A 23505-nucleotide genomic window follows, 5' to 3' on the forward strand; every position below is an offset into this window, starting at 1 on the left:
TACGACTGAGCGACTACACTGTCACTCTCAACTTTTATTTAGACATCACACAATGATTTGGTGGATGACTTGCACAAGCAAATGAGAAAATTCCATGCTGTTATGCATGCTATCTCCACTAGGGAGCAGTTCGGAGTCATAAAAGCACTGACAACAGACATCAGTCTGTAATCAGAAGGAAAAAACAGTCTGTCATATTAGCTAGATTAAGCTGTTTGGAAAAACCCATTTCATTTTTAAAAATTTAACCATAGACCTGTGAAACTTTGCCTCTGATCACTACTACTCACGGACTAGCTTTTGGGAAATGATGGTCTCCAAAACTTAAAAACAGGTGGTTCTAGAGTTAATTTTTCTGTTAAAAAGTAAAGTGTCTTCCTGGTTTGGTTAGACATCCTATACGAATTGTTAATTTTTCTTTTTCTAAAATTTTTGTTGAAAATATTTAAAAAGGTGGAGTCTTTCATGTAGTAATCTGGCTTTCCAGATCAAATATTTTAAGAGCCCACAATTCACACAGGACTCCACACAAAGCTCCCTCTACTTAGGCTGTTCAAAATTTCATTGAGAGTTAAATATTAGGAGGAAAGGAAAAGTGGACAGTTTTCCTGCAAGAGTTGCCCAGTGCCTTGGCGTGTTTTCTCAATCCCATTTGAGCAACATTATTTACAGTATTAACCTGACCTTATTTTTCCATCATTCCTAGGCTTCTTATATCCTAGACACACAGTTTCTGTATTTAGCAATATCTGCTAAAAAAAAAAAGAAAAGTTTAAAAGTTTCAAGAAGGAAGATAGAGTTAAGAAAGTCAAGTGCAAGAAAAGATTGTTGGATCTGATCATTAATAACCATTCAGAGGTCAATTTCATACAGGCTTGGACTTCCCTGGTGGCTCAGACGGTAAAGCGTCTGTCTACAATGCGGGAGACCTGGGTTCGATCCGTGGGTCAGGAAGATCCCCTGGAGAAGGAAATGGCAGACCACTGCGGTACTACTGCCTGGAAAATCCCAGGGACAGAGAAGCCTGGTAGGCTACAGTCCATGGGGTCAAAAGAGTCGGACACGACTGAGTCACACACCAGACTTGCCACAAATTCCTCTCTGATCACACTCTGTGGAATTTCCCAGAAAAGAATACTGGAGTGGGTTGTAAGTTTGGTAGTGAAAGCTAAGAGGGAGCCAGTGGGTACCCAGAGGGGAGCAGCAGGGTCCGGCCAAAGTTCTACCCCTCTTACAGACAGGATGGTGGTTTCAAGTGGTTATAAATACAGGCACTGGAGGCAGAGTTTCTAGGCTCTGATCTCAGCTCTGCCATTTAACAACTGTGCTGTTTGGACACTTAAGCAATTTGTGTTCACTTTGTGTCTTCATTTAATAATCACATCTTCTTTATTAGGTTACAAAAAGGGTTAAGTGTGACCGTATAGATAAAGCACATAGCTCAGATCTGACTCATAATAAACCCTCAATTAGTATAAACTATACCCTTACAATTATTTTTTAAAAACATAGGAGCCAATGAAGAGGAGCAGAGATGGTTATCAGATAAATAATTACTGAGAGAGTAATGATGGGATAGAAAACAGAAGTCAAAGCATTAACCTTACCAAAGAGAATGACAATTTGGTGCTAAGGAAATTTGAACAGAACTTTATATTAGCTGAATTTTTTGCCAGAAAATCTGAGGTTTGACCTTCATGCTTTATGCTAACATGTTTTTATCATAAATAAATATAGACACAGTTACTCAATAAATAGCAATTATGTTTAAATAGATGAATGGGTTAATGATGTAGGGGAGAAAAATTTGATACCCCAAAATGTGTCTCTTTGGCATGAGGATTAATTTAGGCTGGTTATTTTTAAGAAACTGAAGACTCAGAATGTCTTTCTTTTTACCTCCCACTTAGCTACCTGAAGAATTTAGATAAAAGGGCCTATTACGATTCTTTGCCATGTGTATGAAAGTCACTCAGCTCTATCTGACTCTTTGCAACACAATAAACTGTACAGACCACGGAATTCTCCAGGCCAGAATACTGGAGTGGGTAGCCTTTCCCTTCTCCAGGGAATCTTCCCAACCCAGAGATTGAACCCAGATCTCCTGCATTGCAGGCAGATTCTTTACCAGCTGAGCCACAAGGAAAGCCCAAGAATACTGGAGTGGGTAGTCTGTCCCTTCTCCAGGATATCTTCCCAACCCAGGAATCAAACCAGGGTCTCCTGCATTGTAGGTGGGTTCTTTACCAACTGATGTTAGGCATTTCTGCAAAGAAGACATATAGATGGTCAGTAGGAACAAAAAAAGATGCTCAACATAACTAATTATTGTGCATGCTAAGTTACTTCAGTCATGTCCAACTCTTTGCAACCTGCTGTCCATGGGATTCTCTAGGCAAGAATACTGGAGTGGGTTGCCATTCCCTACTCCAGGGGATCTTCCTGACCCAGGGATCAAACCCAAGTCTCCTGCGTCTCCTGAATTGCAAGTGGATTCTTTACTGCTGGGAAGCCCCATCGCTAAATATTGGAGGAGGGGTAAACCGGGGAATTGAAACTGACATATACACACTACTATATATAAAATAGATAACTAGAAAGGGCCCATTGTATAGCACAAGGAGCTCTACTCAATGCCCGGTAATGACCTATATAGAAATAGAATCTAATGCCATTTGCAGCAATATGGATGCAACTAGAGATCATTGTACTAAGTGAAGTAAGTCAGAACGAGAAAGACAAATACCATGTGATACCACTTACATGTGGAATCTAAAATACAGCACAAATGAACCTATCTATGAAATAGCAATAGACTCATACACTATTGGTTGAGATCAGACTTGTGGTTGCCAAGGGGCTGAGGAGAGGGAGAGGGATGGACTGGGAGTTTGGGGTTGGTAGATGTAAACTATTACATTTAGAATGGATAAACAACTATATCCAGTCTCCTGGGATAAACCATAATAAACAAAATATTTAAAAATAAGAATGTATGTATATGGAAAACCGAATCACTTTGCTATATAGCAGAGATTGGCACAACATTCTAAATCAACTATAATTAAAAAAAAAAAAAAAGGCCCGTTCCAGAATAGAGCTATCACCAGAGATCTCTGCAAGGAGTATGGGGAAAACTCACCAAAGCCTGAAGACCAGGGTCCACTTTGTGTCCCACTGTTTCTGCAGGCCCAGCAAACATCCATCTACCAAATGTTTGCTTTTTCATCTTCTTAAAGAAAAAGGTTCATTTTTGGTTTTTTGGCTGCACCGGGTCTTAGCTGTGGCATGTGGATCTAGTTTCCCGATCAGGGATCAAGTCTGAGTCCCCTGCATTGGGAGCATGGAGTTTTAGCCACCTGCCCACCAGGGAAGTTCTCTGCTTTTTCATCTTTACATGAATTGCCTTCCTCCCCTTTGAAGTCTCAAATCACTACCCCGACATCCTCTTCATATTTAGCTTAAGATGGTATTTAACGTGAGGGTTTCAGCCATTTTGGCGAGCTACTCAGTCTTCCTGGGTCTCTCCCATGTAAACATGTCCTCAAACTTTTGATTGATTTTCTCCTGTGTATCTTCCTCATGCCCATCTAATTCGCAGACCAGCCAGAAGAAGAGGAAGTGTACGTGTCTGGCCTTAAAAATAGTCAAGAGCTGGGTGCTAGAAGCCCACCTCCGTCCACTTTGTATCTCACCTTTTCAGGTTTCCTTGGTGGCTTAGAGGGTAAAGAATCCACCTGCCAGTACAGGAGACCCAGATTCAATCCCTGGGTTGGGAAGATCCCTTGGAGAGGGGAATGGCAAATCCATTCCAGTATTCTTGCCTGGAGAATTCCATGGACAGAGGAGCCTGGTGGGTTACAGTCCACGGGTTTACATTTTTAGTAACATGGAAGAATCTGAGCTGCCTGCACCATTATAGATTCTCTAAAAGCAAAGTTTCTCCCACCACTCCCATTCTCAGTATTGCTTCCCTTTAAGTGTAGAGGATCTTCCTTAACTGTCAGTCTAAAGAAAGATGATGTGGAACTCTGCCTTGATAAGTTGCTTATTAACCATCTGCATGCTGAAGATCCACTCATTTAAAATGTTCCCTGGGACTCCCCTGGTGGTCCAGCAGTTAAGACTCTGTGCTCCCAATGCAGGGCACACAGGTTTGATCCCTGGCTGGGGAACTAAGATCCTGCATGCTCCATGGCATGGCAAAAAGGTGTGTGGGGGAATTAAAATGTTCCCTAACAACTTCTGAGAAGGATGAGTGGCTTTTGATGCAACACGGTTCACGTAAAGAGCCTTGTATATTAACAAAATGTCTTCCCAGAAAAGTCGAGAAAGCATTTTCTTCCTCTTCAATTCAGGAAATCTTAGGGAACAATCAGGAAGGTTTAATTTTATTTGTACAATAAATCTCAAGCCTTTCCTTCTGATGACTTCTTTCTTTACATACTATGACTTAAATTTCCTAATAAATTCTTTCTTTCAGACAAATTTTAAAAAAAGGCACAAGGTGTATTTGTTGTTGTTGTTGTTTTGTTTGTTTGTTTGTTTGTTGTCTTTAAGTCCACTATCCTTTATGTTACATGAAGGATAGTCTTAGCAATGGTTGGGTTATAAGGAGTAGTAGCAGTGAAGGGGAAATCAAGGCAAGGCACACATTTATCTATTTTCTGTTCTTTCTCCAACAAAGATCCTCTTGAGAACGTGATGTTGTCTTCACTGCCAGAAAGTTAAAGAAGCATCATGACCACACTTGAGACTGAGAAGCCCTGCAGTCAGTGATGAGGACGAGGAGAAGGCAAAAGCTTGTTTGAGGAGAAGGGGCAAAGGAAGCATGGGTTCTAACTGCTAGATTTAGCACCTCAGAAGCCCTGTATCTCCCCACCAGCTCAGAGCACAAAAGAAGCAAGTGCAGAGCTTTGAGGAGGAAGTAGTGTTGAGGCAGGAGATAGATGGGCCCCAATCTGAACAACTGGAGTTTCTTCCCTGTGGACAGATACTCCAAAATAGCTGGAGGAAGAGAGGAGCTGAGCCCTACCCAGGTAAGAGATAAAAGATCACATATTCCTCATTCTCGAAGACAAGGAGACCTTCCAGATGACACCTGTGCAGAAAGACTCCTTGAAGGTCAGAGGGGGAGGCAGCATCACCTCATAGTAAGTGATGTCAACTTCCCATAGGCCTCTTTGCTAGAATCCATCTTGGCTGAGAGACACATATGCATACTTAGGAGGCTCCTGGGATGCACCAAATATATCAGAACCCAGCAAAGCAAGGTGAATGGCCAAAGGAAACCCAGAAGAAACGTCCCATAAAAGTAATTCAAACTACCCCAAGGACAGCACGCTCTCTCTCTGAGCCTGCCTGTGTGTCTTTCCATACGGACTCTTTTCCCTCCTTATAAACACTGTACTTGCTTCACAACTTTCCATCTCTACGTAGAAATTCATTTCCACACAGCTGTGGGGCCAGGGCCTTGTCATCGATCCCTGGTCCCTGGTGGTCTGGTGGCCAGGATTTGACACTCTCACTGCCATGGCCCGACATCAGTCTCTGCCAGGAGCTAAAACTCTGCTTCAAGCTGCTACAGGTCAAGACCACCAGAGATCAGTGTCACACTTCCTGCTTCCTGTACTCCGGGACTTTCTGCCAAACAATGACTGCCCAAGGGTGGGGAGGACCATGTTAAACTGACATTATTTAGAATCACTGGAGCAGTGATGACAAAAAGCAAATCAATCCTGAGTCAGATTCATTAATCTCTAAATTCCAGGCTTCCCTGGTGGCACAGCTAACGCAGGAGATACAAGAGATGTGGGTTCAGTCCCCGGGTCAGAAAGATCCCCTGGAAAAGAAAATGGCAACCCACTCCAGTATTCTTGCCTGGAAAATGCTATGGATAGAGAAGTCTGATGGGCTACAGTCCATAGGGTCACAAAGGGTCAGACACAACTTGAGCACAAGAAAGCACAAATTCTGAATAGACAATAAAACTTCTTATTGCCTGCACCTGGATGAACTGCTCTCACCTGCATGCCTTGCATGTGCTGCTCAGTTATTCCAATTGGCCCAACTTCCCATGCTTCACATTCTCCACACATACATCTTCTGTCCAGGACCCTATCCCCAAGACTAGATTCTAAGACTGATTCATTTTCCCCAGAGTTTAGCTCGAATGTCACTATCTCAGAGAAGCCTTTCAGGTCAAATCTAATTCCATATATACACCCCTCTTAGATACTCTTTCTTTATCCTGTTGCTTCCTTGCTTCCTCTTTTCACTACATATAATTCTCTTTTTTTCAGTTTGTATATTCATTTCACACTGGTAGCTCCAAGAGGTCCAGATCCACTTTGATTTTTTTTATCACTATGTACCAGGAACTAGCACGTGCCTGGAATGTAGTATGTGATCAGTAAATATTGTTGATTAAACAAATAGGTAACTGAATGCATGAATAAATATTTATTAGCACTTAGTTCTGGTTTCCGCTCATACACTGAAGTTATCATTTCCTCTTTGAAAAGTGATTTAGTGCCTTCTTATCATTTGTAAAATACTTAAAATATACAAGGAAGGAATCAAGACATCAACTGGATGCTCTTTGGTGCTCTTTTTAAATACATAATGCCAACATTTTGCAAAGGGAGCAATAAACAAACAAAGAAGATACCGCTTGTAAAATTAGGAGGGAGGATTTTTTTTTTCAACTGCCTTTGCTTCTCCTTTTCCCTCCTCTGGAATGACACAGTGTTTCATGCTGAACTGGATCTCACCCAGCCCTCTTGTTTTATGTGGTATCAAAACTGTGACCTGGAGAGGTTAAATGATTTCCTGTAAGGGCCAAGAGTTTCTGGCACAATGGGGACTAAATTCCAGGTCTTCTGGATTTCCATTCCAATGGCCTTTCCACTCATTACATCTCTCTTTCTCTCCCCACTGAGCTCTCCTCCTCAGGAGTACCAGCTCTCCCCAAAAAGCCCTGTTCAGCTGAAATTGCTTTCTCTAGACGCTGTTTATTTCAATATGATCTCACTTTTCTCTAAACCATATGCTCTTTTTCTATGGCATCATCTTCCTATCTGAAAAATAGATTCATTTCTAAAACATTAATACCAAGAGTGTGTGTGTGTGTGTGTGTGTGTGTGTGTGTAAGCACCTCTGTTCATAGGTAATTTTAACATTCAACTTTCCTAAAGTTTAAAGGGCTACATCATTTATCATATGATCCTCTAGACATTCCTCTTAGGGCCTGATTCCCCAGCTGACAAGTATAAGAGCTTAGAGAAGATTCTATAGGTCTCCTAAGCACAAATCCTTGAGCTCTTTAAGTTTTTATACATATTCCTGCTTTCTAACTTTTGTTTTGCAACAATACTTCCCAGTGCAACACTTCTCTACAGCTGAGAGTAAGGTGTACCTCACTGGCACCTGGATTTAGTACCCTATTCTTCTAACTAAGGGAAAGGGCCATAGTGTGTCTTCGTGGGGAGCAGAGTGGTTAAGACCAGCCTCTTTATGGAGGGTGACATGCCTGTTTAGAGAGCTTTAGGGAAAGAGTTTAGCAGATTCACCAGCAGGTAAGCAGGATTTCCCTGAGTATACACAGGTCTCTAGCCAGTAAGTATTCTTTAGTTGCATAACTCTGAACAGGTTCCTGAAACTGTCTTTGCCTCATGTGTGCATGCGTGCTAAGCCACTTCAGTCGTATCCAACTCTGTACAACTGTGTGGACTGTAGCCCGCCAGGCTCCTCTGTCCATGGGATTATCCAGGCAAGAATACTGGAGTGGGTTGCCATGCCCTCCTCCAGGGGATCTTCCCAACCCAGGGAAGGAACTTGAATCTCTTATGTGTCCTGCATTGGTAGGCACAGCCAGACACATAATAAGTCCAAAGTACATGTTATTATTGTAAATAGTATGAACAGATATGTGTGATAAGAGTTTAAATGAATCAGCCATGTTTAAAAGTTCAGCTTGTGTAACTGGGGGTGATCACTCCAAGCTAGGTTCTCTCACTGAGCTCTGAGCATATCCCCTACTGTAGGCATTAGGAATGACTCTGGGATGCCCCCTCATTCCCTCCTATTTAAAAAAAAAAATTATTGGAGTATAATTGATTTACAATGTTGTGTTAGTTTCTTCTTCTTTCTTAAAAATATATTAGAAACAATTTAAATGTCCATCAGTGAATACATGGATAAAGAAAATGTGGTACATCTATATCTACAATGGAATATTATTCAGACATAAAAAGGAGAAAATTTCTTTTACCATTTGTAACAACATAGATGGAGGAGGAAATGGCAACCGACTCCAGTATTCTTGCCTGGAGAATCCCATGGACAGAGGTGTCTGGCGGGCTTGCATGTCCATGGGGTTGCAAAGAGTCAGACATGACTGAAGCAACTTAACAGGGGCTCATAACAAAGATGGACCTTCAGGACATTATACTAAGTGAAGTATGTCACACGGAAAAAGATAAATACCAGATGCTCTAACTTTTGTGCTGTGATTAGTGGCTCAGTCATGTCTGACTCTCCGCGGAATCAAATAACAACAATGAAAAACAACAAACAAGCACACACTCACACACATGCACACATGAATATTGAGAATAGATGGTGGTTGCCTGAGACAGAGGGAAGGAAGTGGAAGGTGGGGGGAATGGGTAAAGGAAGTCAAAAGGTGCAAATTTCTAGTTATAAAATGAGTAAGTCATTGGGATGCAATGTAAGCTTGGTAACTATAGTTAATAACAGTACAGTTCTTGCTTGAAAGCAACTAGGGGAGTGGATCCTAAAAGTTATCATCAAAAATTTTCTCTAGGAACTTCCCTGGTGATCCAGTGGTAAAGACTCCAAGCTTGCAGTGCAGGGATGTGGGTTCAAACCCTGATCAGGGAGCTAAGATTCCACATGTCACATGGCCAAAAAAAAATTTTTTTTAATTCTAACTACATATGGTGATGGATGTTAACTGGACTTATTGTGGTGATCATTTTGCAATATATGCAAATATTGAATCATAACTTTATACACCTGAAACTAATATAATGTTACGTCAGTTATATCTCAATAAATATACATATGCTAGGTATTAATATAAATAGATATTAATATAAAATAGCATAACTATTAGCAATGCACGACTCTAAAGAGTAGCAGAATATGCACCCCAATTTTCACTTATTAATGTAACAGTTATTTTGAGGTAAAAGCAATTGAGAAAAAGTAGATACAAAGATTGTTCTCTACCCTCCTATTTAACTAAAACAGGATATAAGTTTGTGAAGGTGTCTCCCTTCCTTCTCTACCAGCAAACACAAAATTACCTTTGTCCGCCCAGAGAAGGCAACAAAGCAATCCACAGAAACTAGCTCTCATCTTCCCTTAGCTATCTTAAGTATTTGCCTTCCCTCAATTTTCTGCCTTAGGAACTCAAAGTTCTTTTCCTTCCATCTTGCCTCTGATCTACAAACTTGTTGTTCTTTTGTTAAGATGCTGTGTGAGCCCAGGTTGTAAGTACCTCTTTGAGTTATCCAGAGTAGTATCATTTGATACTGAGTTGCATGGAAATACCTTTTATCCCATATCAGTAAACAAAGGATGTCAAAGTCATCAAAGACTGCAGCCACCTCTGACCATCAAAGGTGACCCGGTGAGCCCTGAGGGAACTCAGGAAGAAAACAAAGAACAACCTGCCATCTAGAAGCCAGCAGACTGCGGCCACTCCCTACAGTGAGCCCTGAGAACACTCAGGAAGTGGAAACCAGGATATAGGCCCCAGATAGCTGAGATGCATATCAAAGAAATGATTTCAGTGAGCCCAGACTCTGGTGTCTTTCCATACATGGAAAAGCACTAAATTTTTAACTTGAGATATCTAGCTTTTTTTTGTTAACAGTAATCTTTTGTTCCTACTCCTGCCCTTGCTTGCAAAGCTCCTATATATCCTGGCTTCCCCTTCACCTCCTTGGAGCAGTTTTCTCAGGGTTACTTGAGATGTTGCCTTCTGGGCTTAAGATCCTCAGAGTGTCTGCTGAATAAAACGTAACTCTCAACTTTTAGGTTGGGCATATGTTTTTCAGTCAATACTACCCATGATTCAATATTAATTATGAGCTTTGAAAAATGACCTATGAGTTTCTGGGTAAGTTAAAGTCTTTTAGGGATGTGTGTAAGCATATGATGTTTGTGTATGCATGTGGTTGTATTTGCTTTCAAATATCACAGTAAATTCCACATTGCTTTGTCCTCAATATATCTGAAAAGTGAACCATTCAGTCTGCTTCTGAGGATATTCTTATTGATACTGCTAAATAACTCATTATGTCTTGCCTTGCCTTGACTCAACCACCTGCCACATCAGCAGACCATTAACAATTACACTGCTCACACAGAGATTTCTGTAAGTAATTATTCCTGGGGCCTAAACTACAGTCTGGTCTTCCCTGTTGGTTCAGTTAGTAAAGAATTCGCCTGCAATGCAGGAGACCTGGGCTCGATCCCTGGGTTGGGAAGATCCCTTGGAGAAGGGAACGGCTAAAACTATAGTCTGGCTTCTCACAGCTGTGGTCCTGGCCCAGCAGCATTATCTTAGGCCCAGCCAGACCTACAGAATAATAATCTATATTTGCACAAGATGTTTGAGTGACCTGTATGCACATTAAAATTTGAAAAGCACTAGCCTAAAGCAGGGTTTCTCTCCCAAGAGGTGGTAAGCTGATCACCTACATCAGGATCACTTGAGAGGCTCCTCTACAAAGCAGGTTTCTGGACCCTACCCTAAACTGAGTGAAATAGACTCTCTGGGGTGGGAGGCCCTTAAAATTGCATTTTCAACAAGTTCCTCTCCCCGGCACTTAGGCAATCTAGGGTTTAAGAAAAGCCAGAGTAGCATTTTAGAATATTATACGTGTTGACACTTTCATCTATGAGAGTTTTTCACCAGCTTAAAGTTGCTGGTCAAGACATACCTAGAAATATAAACTAATTAAAGAACAAGTTGACTACAGAAACACACACCCACAACTGGCATTAGACAAAACTGCCAACACTGAGAAACAGCTTTTAGTAATAGACGAACGACCCAAAGAGGTTCTACTGAGCATCTGCAATGAAATGCAGACAGACAGGCTATTTGTGTCAGAGAGGAGAGGGAGCAAACCGTGAATAATAACATCATTTGCTTTCGTGGACTCTTGTTTAAACATCATTCTCTTGTTCTCCTTTAAAACATTAGTAAAAATCTATTTGATTTTAACTGGTTACTCTCAATATAGGAAAAAGTATTTCTGTATCCATCAGATATGAAAAGAAAAATATCGAAATGCATTCTGTTTTTATCTGTCTTCTATATAGGTACAGGCTTTATTAGTAATGCTAATATTTGAATTTCCTTCTATATAGGTACAGGCTTTATTAGTAATTGCTAATATTTGAATTTCCTTTCAAATAGCAAGAAGAAAGGTGTTACTCTGTATTATATAAATGGTTCTATAAAAGAACCAGGCTATCTTTTGTCTGTTTAGAAAATTCAGCTGAGGACAAGTTTTACTTATCCCCTGGATATTTAACATCAGAAAACAACAACTCCATTAACTCCATCTTCATAAACTTCATTTTATGAATCTAAATTACCCCCATAAACATCTGGACATCATGACTTGTTCACACTATGGCTCTGTCTAGCTAAAGTTTTAGAGCTGCAAAATAATATTGCCTTTAAAATATTAAACATATCAAAAAGACTAGCACACAGGACCTTGTTTCGACTTAAAGCTCTTACAGAAAGTTAGGCAGAAGAAAAGGAGACATATTAACAGGGATAGGAAGTTCCATTTGAAAAGCAGGAGCCAGTTTTAACACCCTGGAAATCTTATTTCCAGAGAACTTACGTACCTCAGAGTATAGGATTCCCATACTGGTCCTTCACGGGTTTACTTCACCTCTACAGCTTCTTGAATCTTCTTGAGGTATTTCCAGTTAATATCCAAGTCCTTCCCAGTCCAGAGAAAGGTCTCTAGAAGCCCAGGTCGGTCAGTGGCAGGTCGTTTCTTCCCACGCCGGTGAGTGTTCTTCCAGCAGCCCAGGCAGCAGCACACCTTCCAGAGAGCCCAGCCCAGTGAAACAAGGGCATTGGTTTACCATGTAATGAATGACCCAAGTCCTGCGTCATCTAATGTTACAACCCCGAGGAACCGGTTTCTGAGTCATACCTACTCTGCCAATGGTGACATGTGAAAAGAAGGAAGCAGAGCTGAAGAGGGAAGGAAAGTTCTCACAGGGGCAGGAAGGACTCAGGGCTCAAAACGGGGTACTGTGTTTGGGACATTTCCTATTGAAATCTGGGTTACAGTGGCTATTAAGAAAGGCTAAGTGCAAACAAACTCACTTGTTAGAACCATATATGTCTTTGTGAAAAATCAACTTTAAAACTAATGGATTATTGCTATCTTTATTCACAGATAAGTTCATTTAATATTCCTTGATGTTTTAATATAAACTAAAATAATAAAGCCAATTTGTGAGCTATATTATTTTATATACATAAATATACTCATAATGACTTTCAAGGGCATCTCTGAGTAAAGTTTGAGCAACTCAAAAAGAAACTGAATTTTGGAAAAATTAGTCCCATTTACATTCTAGTCAATTCAATTACCTTGAAAGGTTTAAATTATACTTATAGTACTACCATATTTGATTTTCCTTTATAAGTACTGTAATTCTGAGCATAACAAGTAATACTTTCACAGCTAAACAACCTTGTAAATCTAATAAACTAAACTCACTCTAATAAAACAAATATTAAATTATCTTAAACATTCTTTTTTCAAATTTAGTCAAATTGATTTATAATATTCCATTTAAAAATAATAAGTCTAACATCTCTATTATACATCTGATGCTTTTGAGCTATGGTATTGGAGAAGACCCTTGAGACTCCCTTGGACTGCAAGGAGATCAAACCAATCAATCCTAAAGTAAACCAACCTTGAATATTTATTGCAAGGACTGATGTTAAAGTTGAAGTTCCAAAACTTTGGCCACCTGATGACAAGGGCCAACTCATTGGAAAAGACCCTGATGCTGGGAAAGACTGAAGGCAGGAGGAGAAGGGGACGATAGAGGATGAGATGGTTGGATGGCAATACAGACTCAATGAACATGAGTTTGAGCAAAGCTCTGGGAGACGATGAAAGAGAGGGAAACGTGGTGTGCAGTTATAGTCAGACACAACTGAACAACTGGACAGCAACAATACATTTTTCATGGAATCACCAGGCCACGTGGTCAAATAGGCTAACATGCCAAATTTCTTAAGCACTGTTGACATTGTGTGTGTGTGTGTGTGTGTGTGTGTGAATAGTCAGTTACTCAGTCATGGCTGACTCTCTGCAGACCCATGGACTGTAGTTTGCCAGGCTCCTCCATCAGTGGAATTTTCCAGGCAAGAATATTGGAGCAGGTTACCATTTCCTTCTCCAGGGCACCTTCCTGACCCAGACAGCAAACCCATGGAGTTCTCTTACTCCTCCTACATCGGCAGGTGGATTCTTTACCACTAGCGCCATTGGAGAAGGAAATGGCAACCCACTTCAGTGTTCTTGCTTGGAGAATCCCAGGTACTGCGGAGCCTGGTGGGCTACCGTCTGGTCCCAAAGAGCCGGACACGACTGAAGTGACTTAGCAGCAGCAGCAGCTGCAGCAGCGCCATCTAGGAAAACCAGACATTTTATATACCAAGTGAAAGTACAAGTTGCTCAGTCATGTCCAACTCTTTGTGACCCCATGAACTGTATGTAGCCTGCCAGTTCAGAGCCTCCTCGGTCCATGGAATTCTCCAGGCAAAAACATTGGAGTGGGTAGCGGTTAGTTCCCTACTCCAGGGGATCCTCCCAACCCAGGGATCAAACATAGGTCTCCCGCGTTTCAGGCGGATTCCTTACCAGCTGAGCCACCAGGGAAGTTGTTATATTTGGTATTATACCAAATATATTACAAAATATTCACACATTTTCTCTGAACTTAACACAATCACAGCAAAGTGCTAAATGTTCCCAGAATTAAAACACACACTCATGAGAAAAGAGTTCAGTCATCCCAAGCAAACGGATGGGACTTTGATCAATTGAGGTTCTTTCTGGTCAAGATTAAGGAGCTAGGATTCAACCTGAGCTCTTGAATTTCTTTTCCTCCCCAGGGAAATTCTTTCTACTCCACTGATGGATGCAGTGGGCTAGTCTTATTGTTGTTATAATGAGAATTATACACTACTATGCCTTGGCTTTGGAGCCAACCCCCCAATAGTTTTAAGAATTGGCTAACACTTCTGTTGGAGACTTGGAGACGGAAGTCTGCAATATCCACTAAGATTGCAGCTGACTTCCTCTTTGGCTTAGTTTGGTTTTGCATTTCTTTATTCTTAAGACATTTAGTGTCTTTCCCATTGACCTAAACATTAATGCTATTTTCACTCTCTTGTGTAAATCTTCTGTAACCCTTTTTAGCTTCCATTGTAACCTCTTCTAACTAACAGAACTCTTTACTTTCACTACCTCCACACTAAGTTGCTGCTGGCTTCTCCAAGCTCTATGCACCCTAACTGAACTGAGATCAGATCAGATCAGATCAGTCGCTCAGTCGTGTCCGACTCTTTGTGACCCCATGAATCGCAGCACTCCAGGCCTCCCTGTCCATCACCAACTCCCGGAGTTCACTCAGACTCACATCCATCGAGTCAGCGATGCCATCCAGCCATCTCATCCTCTGTCATCCCCTTCTCCTCCTGCCCCCAATCCCTCCCAGCATCAGAGTCTTTTCCAATGAGTCAACTCTTCGCATGAGGTGGCCAAAGTACTGGAGTTTCAGCTTTAGCATCATACTGAACTGAGAAGTCTTCTTTAATTTCCTATCAGGACCACAACTCCTCTAACTGGAATCTGTATCTCTTTCTTGACTGCATCTTGAAGGTGTAGGAGTTTGAAACAAGTTTCCCCAGATGTTCCATGTTAACATGAAGATTACTTTGAACTAAAGGCAATAGAGACCCAGTGGGTTCAAGAGAATCCATTGCCCCTCCCTTAATTACCCAGATTGATTTTATTCTTTGCAGCCAAAGATGGAGAAGCTCTATGCAGCCAGCAAAAACAAGACCCAGAGCTGACTGTGTCTCAGATCATGAACTCCTTATTGCCAAATTCAGACTTAAATTGAAGAAAGTAGGAAAACCACTAGACCATTCAGCTATGACCTAAATCAAATCCCTTTATGATTATACAGTGGGTGAGAAATATATTCAAGGGATTAGATCTTATAGAGTGTCTGAGGAACTATGGACAGAGGTTCATGACATTGTACAGGAGGCAGGGATCAAGACCATCCCAAAGAAAAAGAAATGCAAAAAGGCAAAATGGTTGTCTGAGGAGGCCTTACACATAGCATTGAAAAGAAGAGTAGCAAAAGACAAAGGAGAAAAGGAAAGATATACCCATTTGAATGCAGAGTTCCAAAGAATAGCAAGGAGAGATAAGAAAGCCTTTCTTATCAGTGCAAAAAAAATAGAAGAAAATAACAGAATGGGAAAGACTAGAGATCTCTTCAAGAAAATTAGAGATACCAAGGGAATTTTTCATGCAAAGATGAGCACAATAAAGGACAGAAATGGTATGGACCTAACAGAAGCAAGAAGATATTAAGAAGAGGTGGCAAGAATACACAGAAAAAACTATACAAAAAAGATCTTCATGACCCAGATAATCACAATGGTGTGATCACTCACCTAGAGCCAGACATCCTGGAATGTGAAGTCAAGTGGGACTTAGGAAGCATCACTATGAACAAAGCTAGTGGAAGTGATGGAATTCTAGTGGAGCTGTTTCAAATCCTAAAAGATGATGCTGTGAAAGTGCTGCACTCAATATGCCAGCAAATTTGGAAAGCTCAGCAGTGGCCACAGGACTGGAAAAGGTCAGTTTTCATTCCAAACCCAAAGAAAGACAATGCCAAAGAATGCTCAAACTACTGAACAATTGCACTCATCTCACATACTAGTAAAGTAATGCTCAAAGTTCTCCAAGCCAGGTATCAACAGTATGTGAACTGTGAACTTCCAGATGTTCAAGCTGGATTTAGAAAAAGCAGAGGAACCAGAGATCAAATTGCCAACATCTGTTGGATCATCAAAAAACAAGAGAGTTCCAGAAAAACATCTACTTCCACTTTATTGACTATGACAAAGCCTTTGACTGTGTGAATCTCAACAAACTGTGGAAAATTCTTCAAGAGATGGGCATACCAGACCAGCTGACCTGCCTCCTGAGAAATCTGTATGCAAGTCAAGAAGCAACAGTTAGAACTAGACATGGAACAGCAGACTGGTTCCAAATTGGGAAAGGAGTACGTCAAGACTGTATATTGTCACCCTGCTTATTTAACTTATATTCAGAGTACATCATGAGAAATGCTGAACTGGATGAAGCACAAATTGGGAATCAAGATTGTCAGGAGAAATATCAATAACCTCAGATATACAGGGGACACCACCCTTATGGCAGAAAGCAAAGAGGAACTAAAAGCCTCTTGATGAAAGTGAAAGAGGAGAGTGAAAAAGTTGGCTTAAAACTCAACTTTCAAAAAAAAAACAAAAAAAAACTCAACTTTCAGAAAACTAAGATCACGGCATCCGGTCCCATCACTTCATGGCAAATAGATGGGGAAACAGTGAAAACAGTGAAAGAGTTTATTTTTTTGGGCTCCAAAATCATTGCAGATGATGACTGCAGCAGTAAAATTCAGACACTTGCTCCTTGGAAGAAAAGTTATGACCAACCTAGACAGCATATTAAAAAGCAGAGACATTACTTTGCCAACAAAGGTCCGTCTAGTCAAGGCTATGGTTTTTACAGTAGTCACGTATGGATGTGAGAGTTGGACTATAAAGAAAGCTGAGCGCTGAAGAATTGGTGCTTTTGAACTGTGGTGTTGGAGAAGACTCTTGAGAGTCCCTTGGACTGCAAGGAGATCCAACCAGTCCATCCTAAAGGAAATCAGTCCTGAATATTCCTTGGAAGGACTGATGCTGAAGCTGAAACTCCAATATTTTGGCCGCCTGATGGGAAGAACTGACTCATTTGAAAAGATCCTGATGCTGGGAAAGATTGAAGGTGGGAGGAGAAGGGGATGACAGAGGATGAGATGGTTGCATGATATCACTGACTCAATGGACATGAGTTTGAGTAAACTCTGGGAGTGAGTGATGGACAAGGAGGCCTGGTGTGCTGCAGTCCATGGAGTCGCAGAGTCGCACACGACTAAGGGATCAAACTGAACTGAACTAACTACCCAGAAGAACTTAAGTTTGGAGTTTTTCCCAAAAAAATCCTTGCTACTGGAGATAAATTTTATCTAAATGACCTATTTAATATTTAACACTGCAGGGCAAATATTAAATTACCAAACATGTCCTCTTATTATCTTGCAAATGAATTTCCTGTGTTTTGAAGCCCCAGGCCCCTGTTCCATTCCTTAGCTCAGGATGGCATATATACCTCATTCACTTTTCTTTCTCTGAACTTCTCATGTATGTGCAGTTCCAGTGTGTACAAAATTAAATCTGATCTTTTCCTGTTAATCTGTTTCTTGTCAATTAAATTTTTATGCCAGCCAGAAGAACCTAGAAGAGTAGAGAAGTTTTTTTGTCCCTCCTGATAAATGGTAGCAGAATATGTCATCCTAAAATAGGCCTTTTTGACATAAGGATTATTTTGAATTTATTGTTATTAAAACTGCAAATTCACAAGAGAATCTCTGAAAACAGTAGAATTTACTCTTTTTTTAATTTATTTATTTTAATTGGAGGCTAATTACTTTACAATATTGTAGTGGTTTCTGACATACACTGACATGAATCAGCCATGGGTGTACATGTGTTCCCCATCCTGAAAGCCCTCCAACCTTCCTCCCCATCCCATCCCTCTGGGTCATCCCAGTGCACCAGCCCCGAGCACCCTGTCTCATGCATCGAACCTGGACTGGTGATCTGAAAACAGTAGAATTTACTCTTTTTCGAGGGAGATTTACATTTATAATGAAAGTCTCCATTTGTAGAAGTGTCTCCTTCACTGTACCAGGAAGAAAATGTGCATGTGCCTACTCAGTTGCTAAGTCTGTCTGACTCTTCAACCCCATGGACTGTAGCCCACCAGGTTCCTCTCCATGGAATTCTCCAAGCAAGAATACTGGAATGGGTAGTGATTTCCTTCTCCAAGGGATATTCCTGACCCAGGGATCAAACTGTGTCTCCTGTATTGCAGGCAGATTCTTGACCACTGAGCCATCTGGGAAACCCCACCAGAGAGAAAGGGTGATTCTGAATCTCTAGAAATTTATCTGTGGAGAAAGGAAAGACTTAAATCTGCCTAACACCATTACCCTTGTTTTCTGTGCTTTCTTGATCACCTCCCTTAACTGCCGCTCCCCCAACATCTTCTTCTGCCTGAAGATGGTATTTAAGGTGGTGACTTGGCCATTTCCAAGAGTTTTCCTGGTTCTCTCCCAATACATGAGATATACACGCTAGTAAACTTTTGCTCAATTTTCTCTTGTTACTCTGCCTTTATTACAGGGGGGTTCTCAGCCATAGAATCTAGAAGGGTAGAGGGAAAATCCTTTTTCCTGCCCTATAATCTGTTTCTAAAGGCATGATACTTATCATAATCATGAAAAATGAAATGTTTGAATGTAGGTATTATTGTATTGTTCAGTGGCTAAGTCGTGTCCAACTTTGTTCCCCCATGGACTACAGCACACCAGGCTCCTCTGTTCTCCACTGTCTCCTGGAGTTTGCTCAAATTCATATCCACTGAGTCAGTGATGCGGACACTAAAAGCAAAGTAATAAAAAAAGGAGCTGATTCATTGCAAGTGGTGAAACACTTACACTAATCTCTGAACCAGAGACTCTAGATCAGGGATGATTTTCTTCCCCAGGTAAGACAGCCAGATCTAGCACACAAAAATACAGGATGTTCAGTTAAATGTAAATTTTAGATCAATTTCTAAAATGTTGCATGGAACATGTTTATACTAAATAATAATGTCATTTAACTGAAATTGCTATTTAACTCAAAATGAGACATCTGGCGTTATCTGGAGACGTTTTTGGTTGCCACAAGCAGGTGTGTGGGGCTTGCCACTTGTCTCAAGAAGCTAGGGGTGCTGCTAAGCATCCTGGCACAGGACAGTTCTCCCAGCCAAGAATTATCCTCCCCAAATAGTGTTGAGGTAGAGAAACCCTCTTCTGGGCCAACAGGAGAATTAAAGGTGAAGATAGAGGACTAGATCAATTGTAGTGTGAGAATGGAGTATCACTGTAGAGGAGAAAAAAAATATTTATTTTTCCTTCTACCCTTCTAGGTTCTTGCTGGGGGCTCTTAACAACTGGAAAGTTTGCTTGTTTTTCCTTTGGCTGTGCCTCTCAGCTTATGGGATCTTAGTTACTTCCCTAGGGACTGAATCCATGCCCTCGGCAGTGGAAGCACCGAGTCCTAAACACTAGGGAAGTCTTAACCAGTGGACCACCACAGAATTCCGAGGGGCTGTTAAGAAAAGATGGATTAATAAGAGAACAACAGGGACTTTCCTGGCGGTCCAGTGTTGAAGACTCCCAGCTTCCAGTGCAGGGGGCTCCAGGGCTCCACCCTTTCCTTTATAGATACAAATTTTCTTCACAAAAAGAAAACTTGTATCTTGCTTTTAAATCTTTTCCTGCATCTGCTGGTTCTCAATGGACTTTAGTTCACTAAAGTAATTCATTTGCCAAAGAAGGATAGTTAGGGGGAGCCTGTTCTGGTGTCCCTCATGGTGAAACACGGTCATAATGAGATCTGAAAGTGAAAGTCGCTCAGTTGTGTCTTTGCGACCCCATGGACTATACCGTCCATGGAATTCTCCAGGCCAGAACACTGGAGTGGGTAGCCTTTCCTGACTCCGGGGGATCTTCCCAACCCAGGGATCGAACCCAGGTCTCCCACATTGCAGGTGGATTCTTTACCAGCTGAGCCACCAGGGAAGCCCACTGAAGTATGAGAAACATAATTTTTTAAACCTGTTTAGAGTTTACGCTCTGGCAAACTGAGCCATAATTACAGGGGGGAAAAAAAAAGTTCCATGAAACAACTTTCACACATGAATGTCTTCTATCAAGAAATAATGTTTGAGTCAGACACTGGCAGGCTTAAAATTAAAAGTGTCCATTTCATATGGCTTTTGCTGTTCTGTCTCTCAGTTGTGTCCAACTCTTTGTGACCTCGTGGACTACAGGATGCCAGGCTTCTGGCATCCTTCACTCTCTCCCAGAGTTTGCTCACACTCATGTCCACTGAGTCAGTGATGCCATCCAACCATCTCATCCTCTGTTGCCCCCTTTTCCTCTGGCTGTGGATAGATAGGGTCAACTCCAGCTGCCCAGCACCTTACTGTCTGTGAGGAAAAAGAGGTTCCTACAAGGTATAACCCAAAGGCTTGATCCTCATGAGAGTTCAGTAGAGCATACCTAGGGAGTGTGGTCCACACAACCTCAGAGTTTTCCTCTGAGATCTTGACTCATCACGTTGTCTAAGGGCTCCCATAGGAGGCACTTGAGTAAAGGAATGTCATGATCAGAAGTTCCTTTATATAATAAAGCTATCACTTTGGCCACTGTGTGGAGACTGGATTTGAAGTAGCCAAGAGAGAAAGCAGCAAGACCAGAGAGGAGGATATTGCATTAGGTCAACTGAGACATTATGGTTCCAAAAGCAGAAGAGCAGTAGTGGGATTGGAGAGAAAAGGAAGAACTCTGAAGGCCGCAGGGAGCCAGGTCAACAGACCAAAACTTACTTAACCTTTGTGTCCTTATAAATGCTCTGATTGACCAAAAACACAGTATTTCCAGCCTGCCAGTCCTCAAATATCAAGAACCTGTTTTCATATCTTTGTTCTACATAAGGTCAAAGGGACTTCCCTGATGGTCCAGTGGCTAGGACTCGGTGCTCCTAATGCAAGAATCCTGAGTTCAATCCCTGGTCAGGGAACCAGAATCCACATGCCCCAATTAAGAGTTGGCATTCCACAACTAAAAAGAACCTGCATGCTGCAACTAAGACTCAGTGAGGCCAAATAAATGAATAAGCAAATAAGATCAGATGGGAACCCCAGAGTAATCAGTTTAAGACAAATGACAAAACATTTTCCTTATTCCGTAAATGACCTGCCAGCCTTATGAAGAAATCTCCACACTCCTAACCCATCATGCCCTATTTCTGTGTCGCTGCTCCTAACAACCTATAAAATTCACTCCTGCCCAAACATCCCTCAGGCAGAGTACTCCACTGCTTCTGAACCACTCTCCTCCTCCAATCCACAGATTGCTTTCCCTTAAACAAAGGGCATTATATTGAACGGTTTTATTTTTGTCATTTGATGGCTACTATCTCCTGGCACCAAACACAGTGCTTTCTGTTTTAGCCTGTGACGCTGACATCGGAACCCTGTAAACTACTATTTCTTTTCTCTCCATTGGCTTCCTGTTGGGTTCTCCCAATAGGGAAATCTCAAGGGAGACTACACGGCTAATGAGGGAGAAAGAGACTCCCTCATGCCTCCATGTTTGCTGAGCCTATCCGCGTTAAGCCCAGGACAGCGTTTCATTCTAGGAATAGCCATTGGTCCAGCTTCCTTCCACACTCCCTGAACCAACCTAATCACACCCTTCAGCGGTCCCAGGACCAGCTCTCTCTCTCCCAACTTGATGCAGCTCCTCTGCTGAGCTCCTGCAGCATTAGCAACAACCAGACAATGACCCGTCTTTGTGCCTGGGTCTCAAGAATTTCAGGGTCCTTCCCGAAAGTTCCTGAATTCTGATGATCCAAACTTGTGCTCTCTGTTCCTCCAGTCCAAGAGGTAGTGGCTGCCCCTGAACTCTCTCAGTTAGCTCAGGAATCCCTCTTTCCTTTTCCAACCCTCCAATACCCACTTAACTGATTCCTTATATTAAATCTTTTTTTTGAAGTAACTAGTGTGGTTGTCCTCACTGGAGCCCCCTTACTGATATAATAATCTAGAGATGTTTAGACACTAAATATAGCATGAATTCTTAGTCCGATATGAGATACACAGGAAATAGCATATCAAGGGTGACATGCAGTTTTGAAATTTGGTAGATTTTGATACCTTTCACAGCAATTCCAAACTCTAGGAGCAAGACTAGGGAAAGGTTAGGGAGAGATGATCTGTTCCAGTTTTTGCAAAATTGTGAATAAGGGACATAGGTTTAACTCATATAAGTTTGTTATATGGTTTTAGAACTTTGGAGTAAACTGTTGTAGAGATAAAGATTTTGAGAATTATTAGCATATCAATCAATAGTTTTTACTGTAAGAAATAAGAGAGTTTAGATACCTTGTTACAGTCTTTTTTTCTTGTCTACAACCTGTACAGATTCCTTGGTTGTATAAGAGTACTGGAGTGGGTTGCCATTGCCTTCTCCGAAATAATACAAGGACATTTGTTTTTCATTTGAGCACCTTTTAATGTTAAGAACTGCTATCTAATTAGATAAGGACTTTTGCTAATCAGAATGTGTTTCTGACTTCCATGTATTCGATGAGCCCTGACATTTCTTTCTGTAATTCTCTCTTGTTTTGTAATATTCACTTAAAATTAAGCCCAGGATTCAGAAGTCAAATTGCAATTATACTTCTTGTTTTGTACTAACACTGGATCTTTACGTCAAGACTTAAAAAATCTTGTCAGATTTGAAATCACTTTTGAATTTTCCAGTAAATAGAGAAATTTATGATAATAGAGAAGGAAATGGGGTCAGCCAGCCCTGAAAATTTTTAAAAATCTGAGCATTGCAAGTGGGGATTTAAAATAGAGAACTTAATTGTTTAGCTCTTATGCAACGATTAATTCCATGGTGTGTTCTACTTCTGTGTCATTCTTCACCATGTATTTGCAGAATTAATTATAACATGCTTTAATGGAAACAAAAGAGTAAATACCATGCTTGCGACCCCATAGTCTTTGCAATGGTGACATTTTTGTTTCCTAATTTTTTTCAAATTTATTAAGAGACAAGCAAGTTTATTTTTGTTGCTGTTCAGTCGCCCAGTCATGTCTGACTCTCTGGACCCCATGGACTGCGGCACACCAGGGTCTCCTGTCCTTCACCATCTCCCGGAGCTTGCTCAAACTCATGTCCATTGAATCAATGATGCCATCCAACCATCTCATCCTCTGTCATCCCCTTCTCCTCCTGCCTTCAATCTCTCCCAGCATCAGGGTCTTTTCCGATGAGTTGGCTCTTCACATCAGGTGGCCAAAATATTGGAGCTTCAGCTTCAGCATCAGTCCTTCCAATTCAAGGTTGATTTCCAAACTGACTAGTTTGATCTCCTTGCAGTCCAAGGGACTATCAAGAGTCCCTTTAACAAGAAACAAGAGAGTTTATTTTTATTTC

The 23505-nt window shown here is 41.2% G+C and overlaps 1 protein-coding gene across 3 annotated transcripts in view; it reads right to left on the minus strand.

The window, feature by feature from the left end:
- ANKRD22 (ankyrin repeat domain 22) overlaps window positions 1-12168 on the minus strand; it is a 28431-nt gene extending 16263 nt beyond the window's left edge. Inside the window, exon 1 of one of the 3 annotated variants that reach the window (XM_061402730.1) lies at window positions 11902-12168. In XM_061402730.1, the coding sequence (XP_061258714.1) occupies window positions 11902-11922 (21 nt within the window). In that variant the 5' untranslated portion in view covers window positions 11923-12168. The remainder of the gene's footprint in view (window positions 1-11901) is intronic. The other 2 variants (XM_061402732.1, XM_061402731.1) reach the window with 2 other exon arrangements.
- Window positions 12169-23505: the final 11337 nt, after the last annotated feature.

This window comes from Bos javanicus, chromosome 26, assembly GCF_032452875.1.
Source record: "Bos javanicus breed banteng chromosome 26, ARS-OSU_banteng_1.0, whole genome shotgun sequence".
Lineage (NCBI taxonomy): Eukaryota > Metazoa > Chordata > Mammalia > Artiodactyla > Bovidae > Bos > Bos javanicus.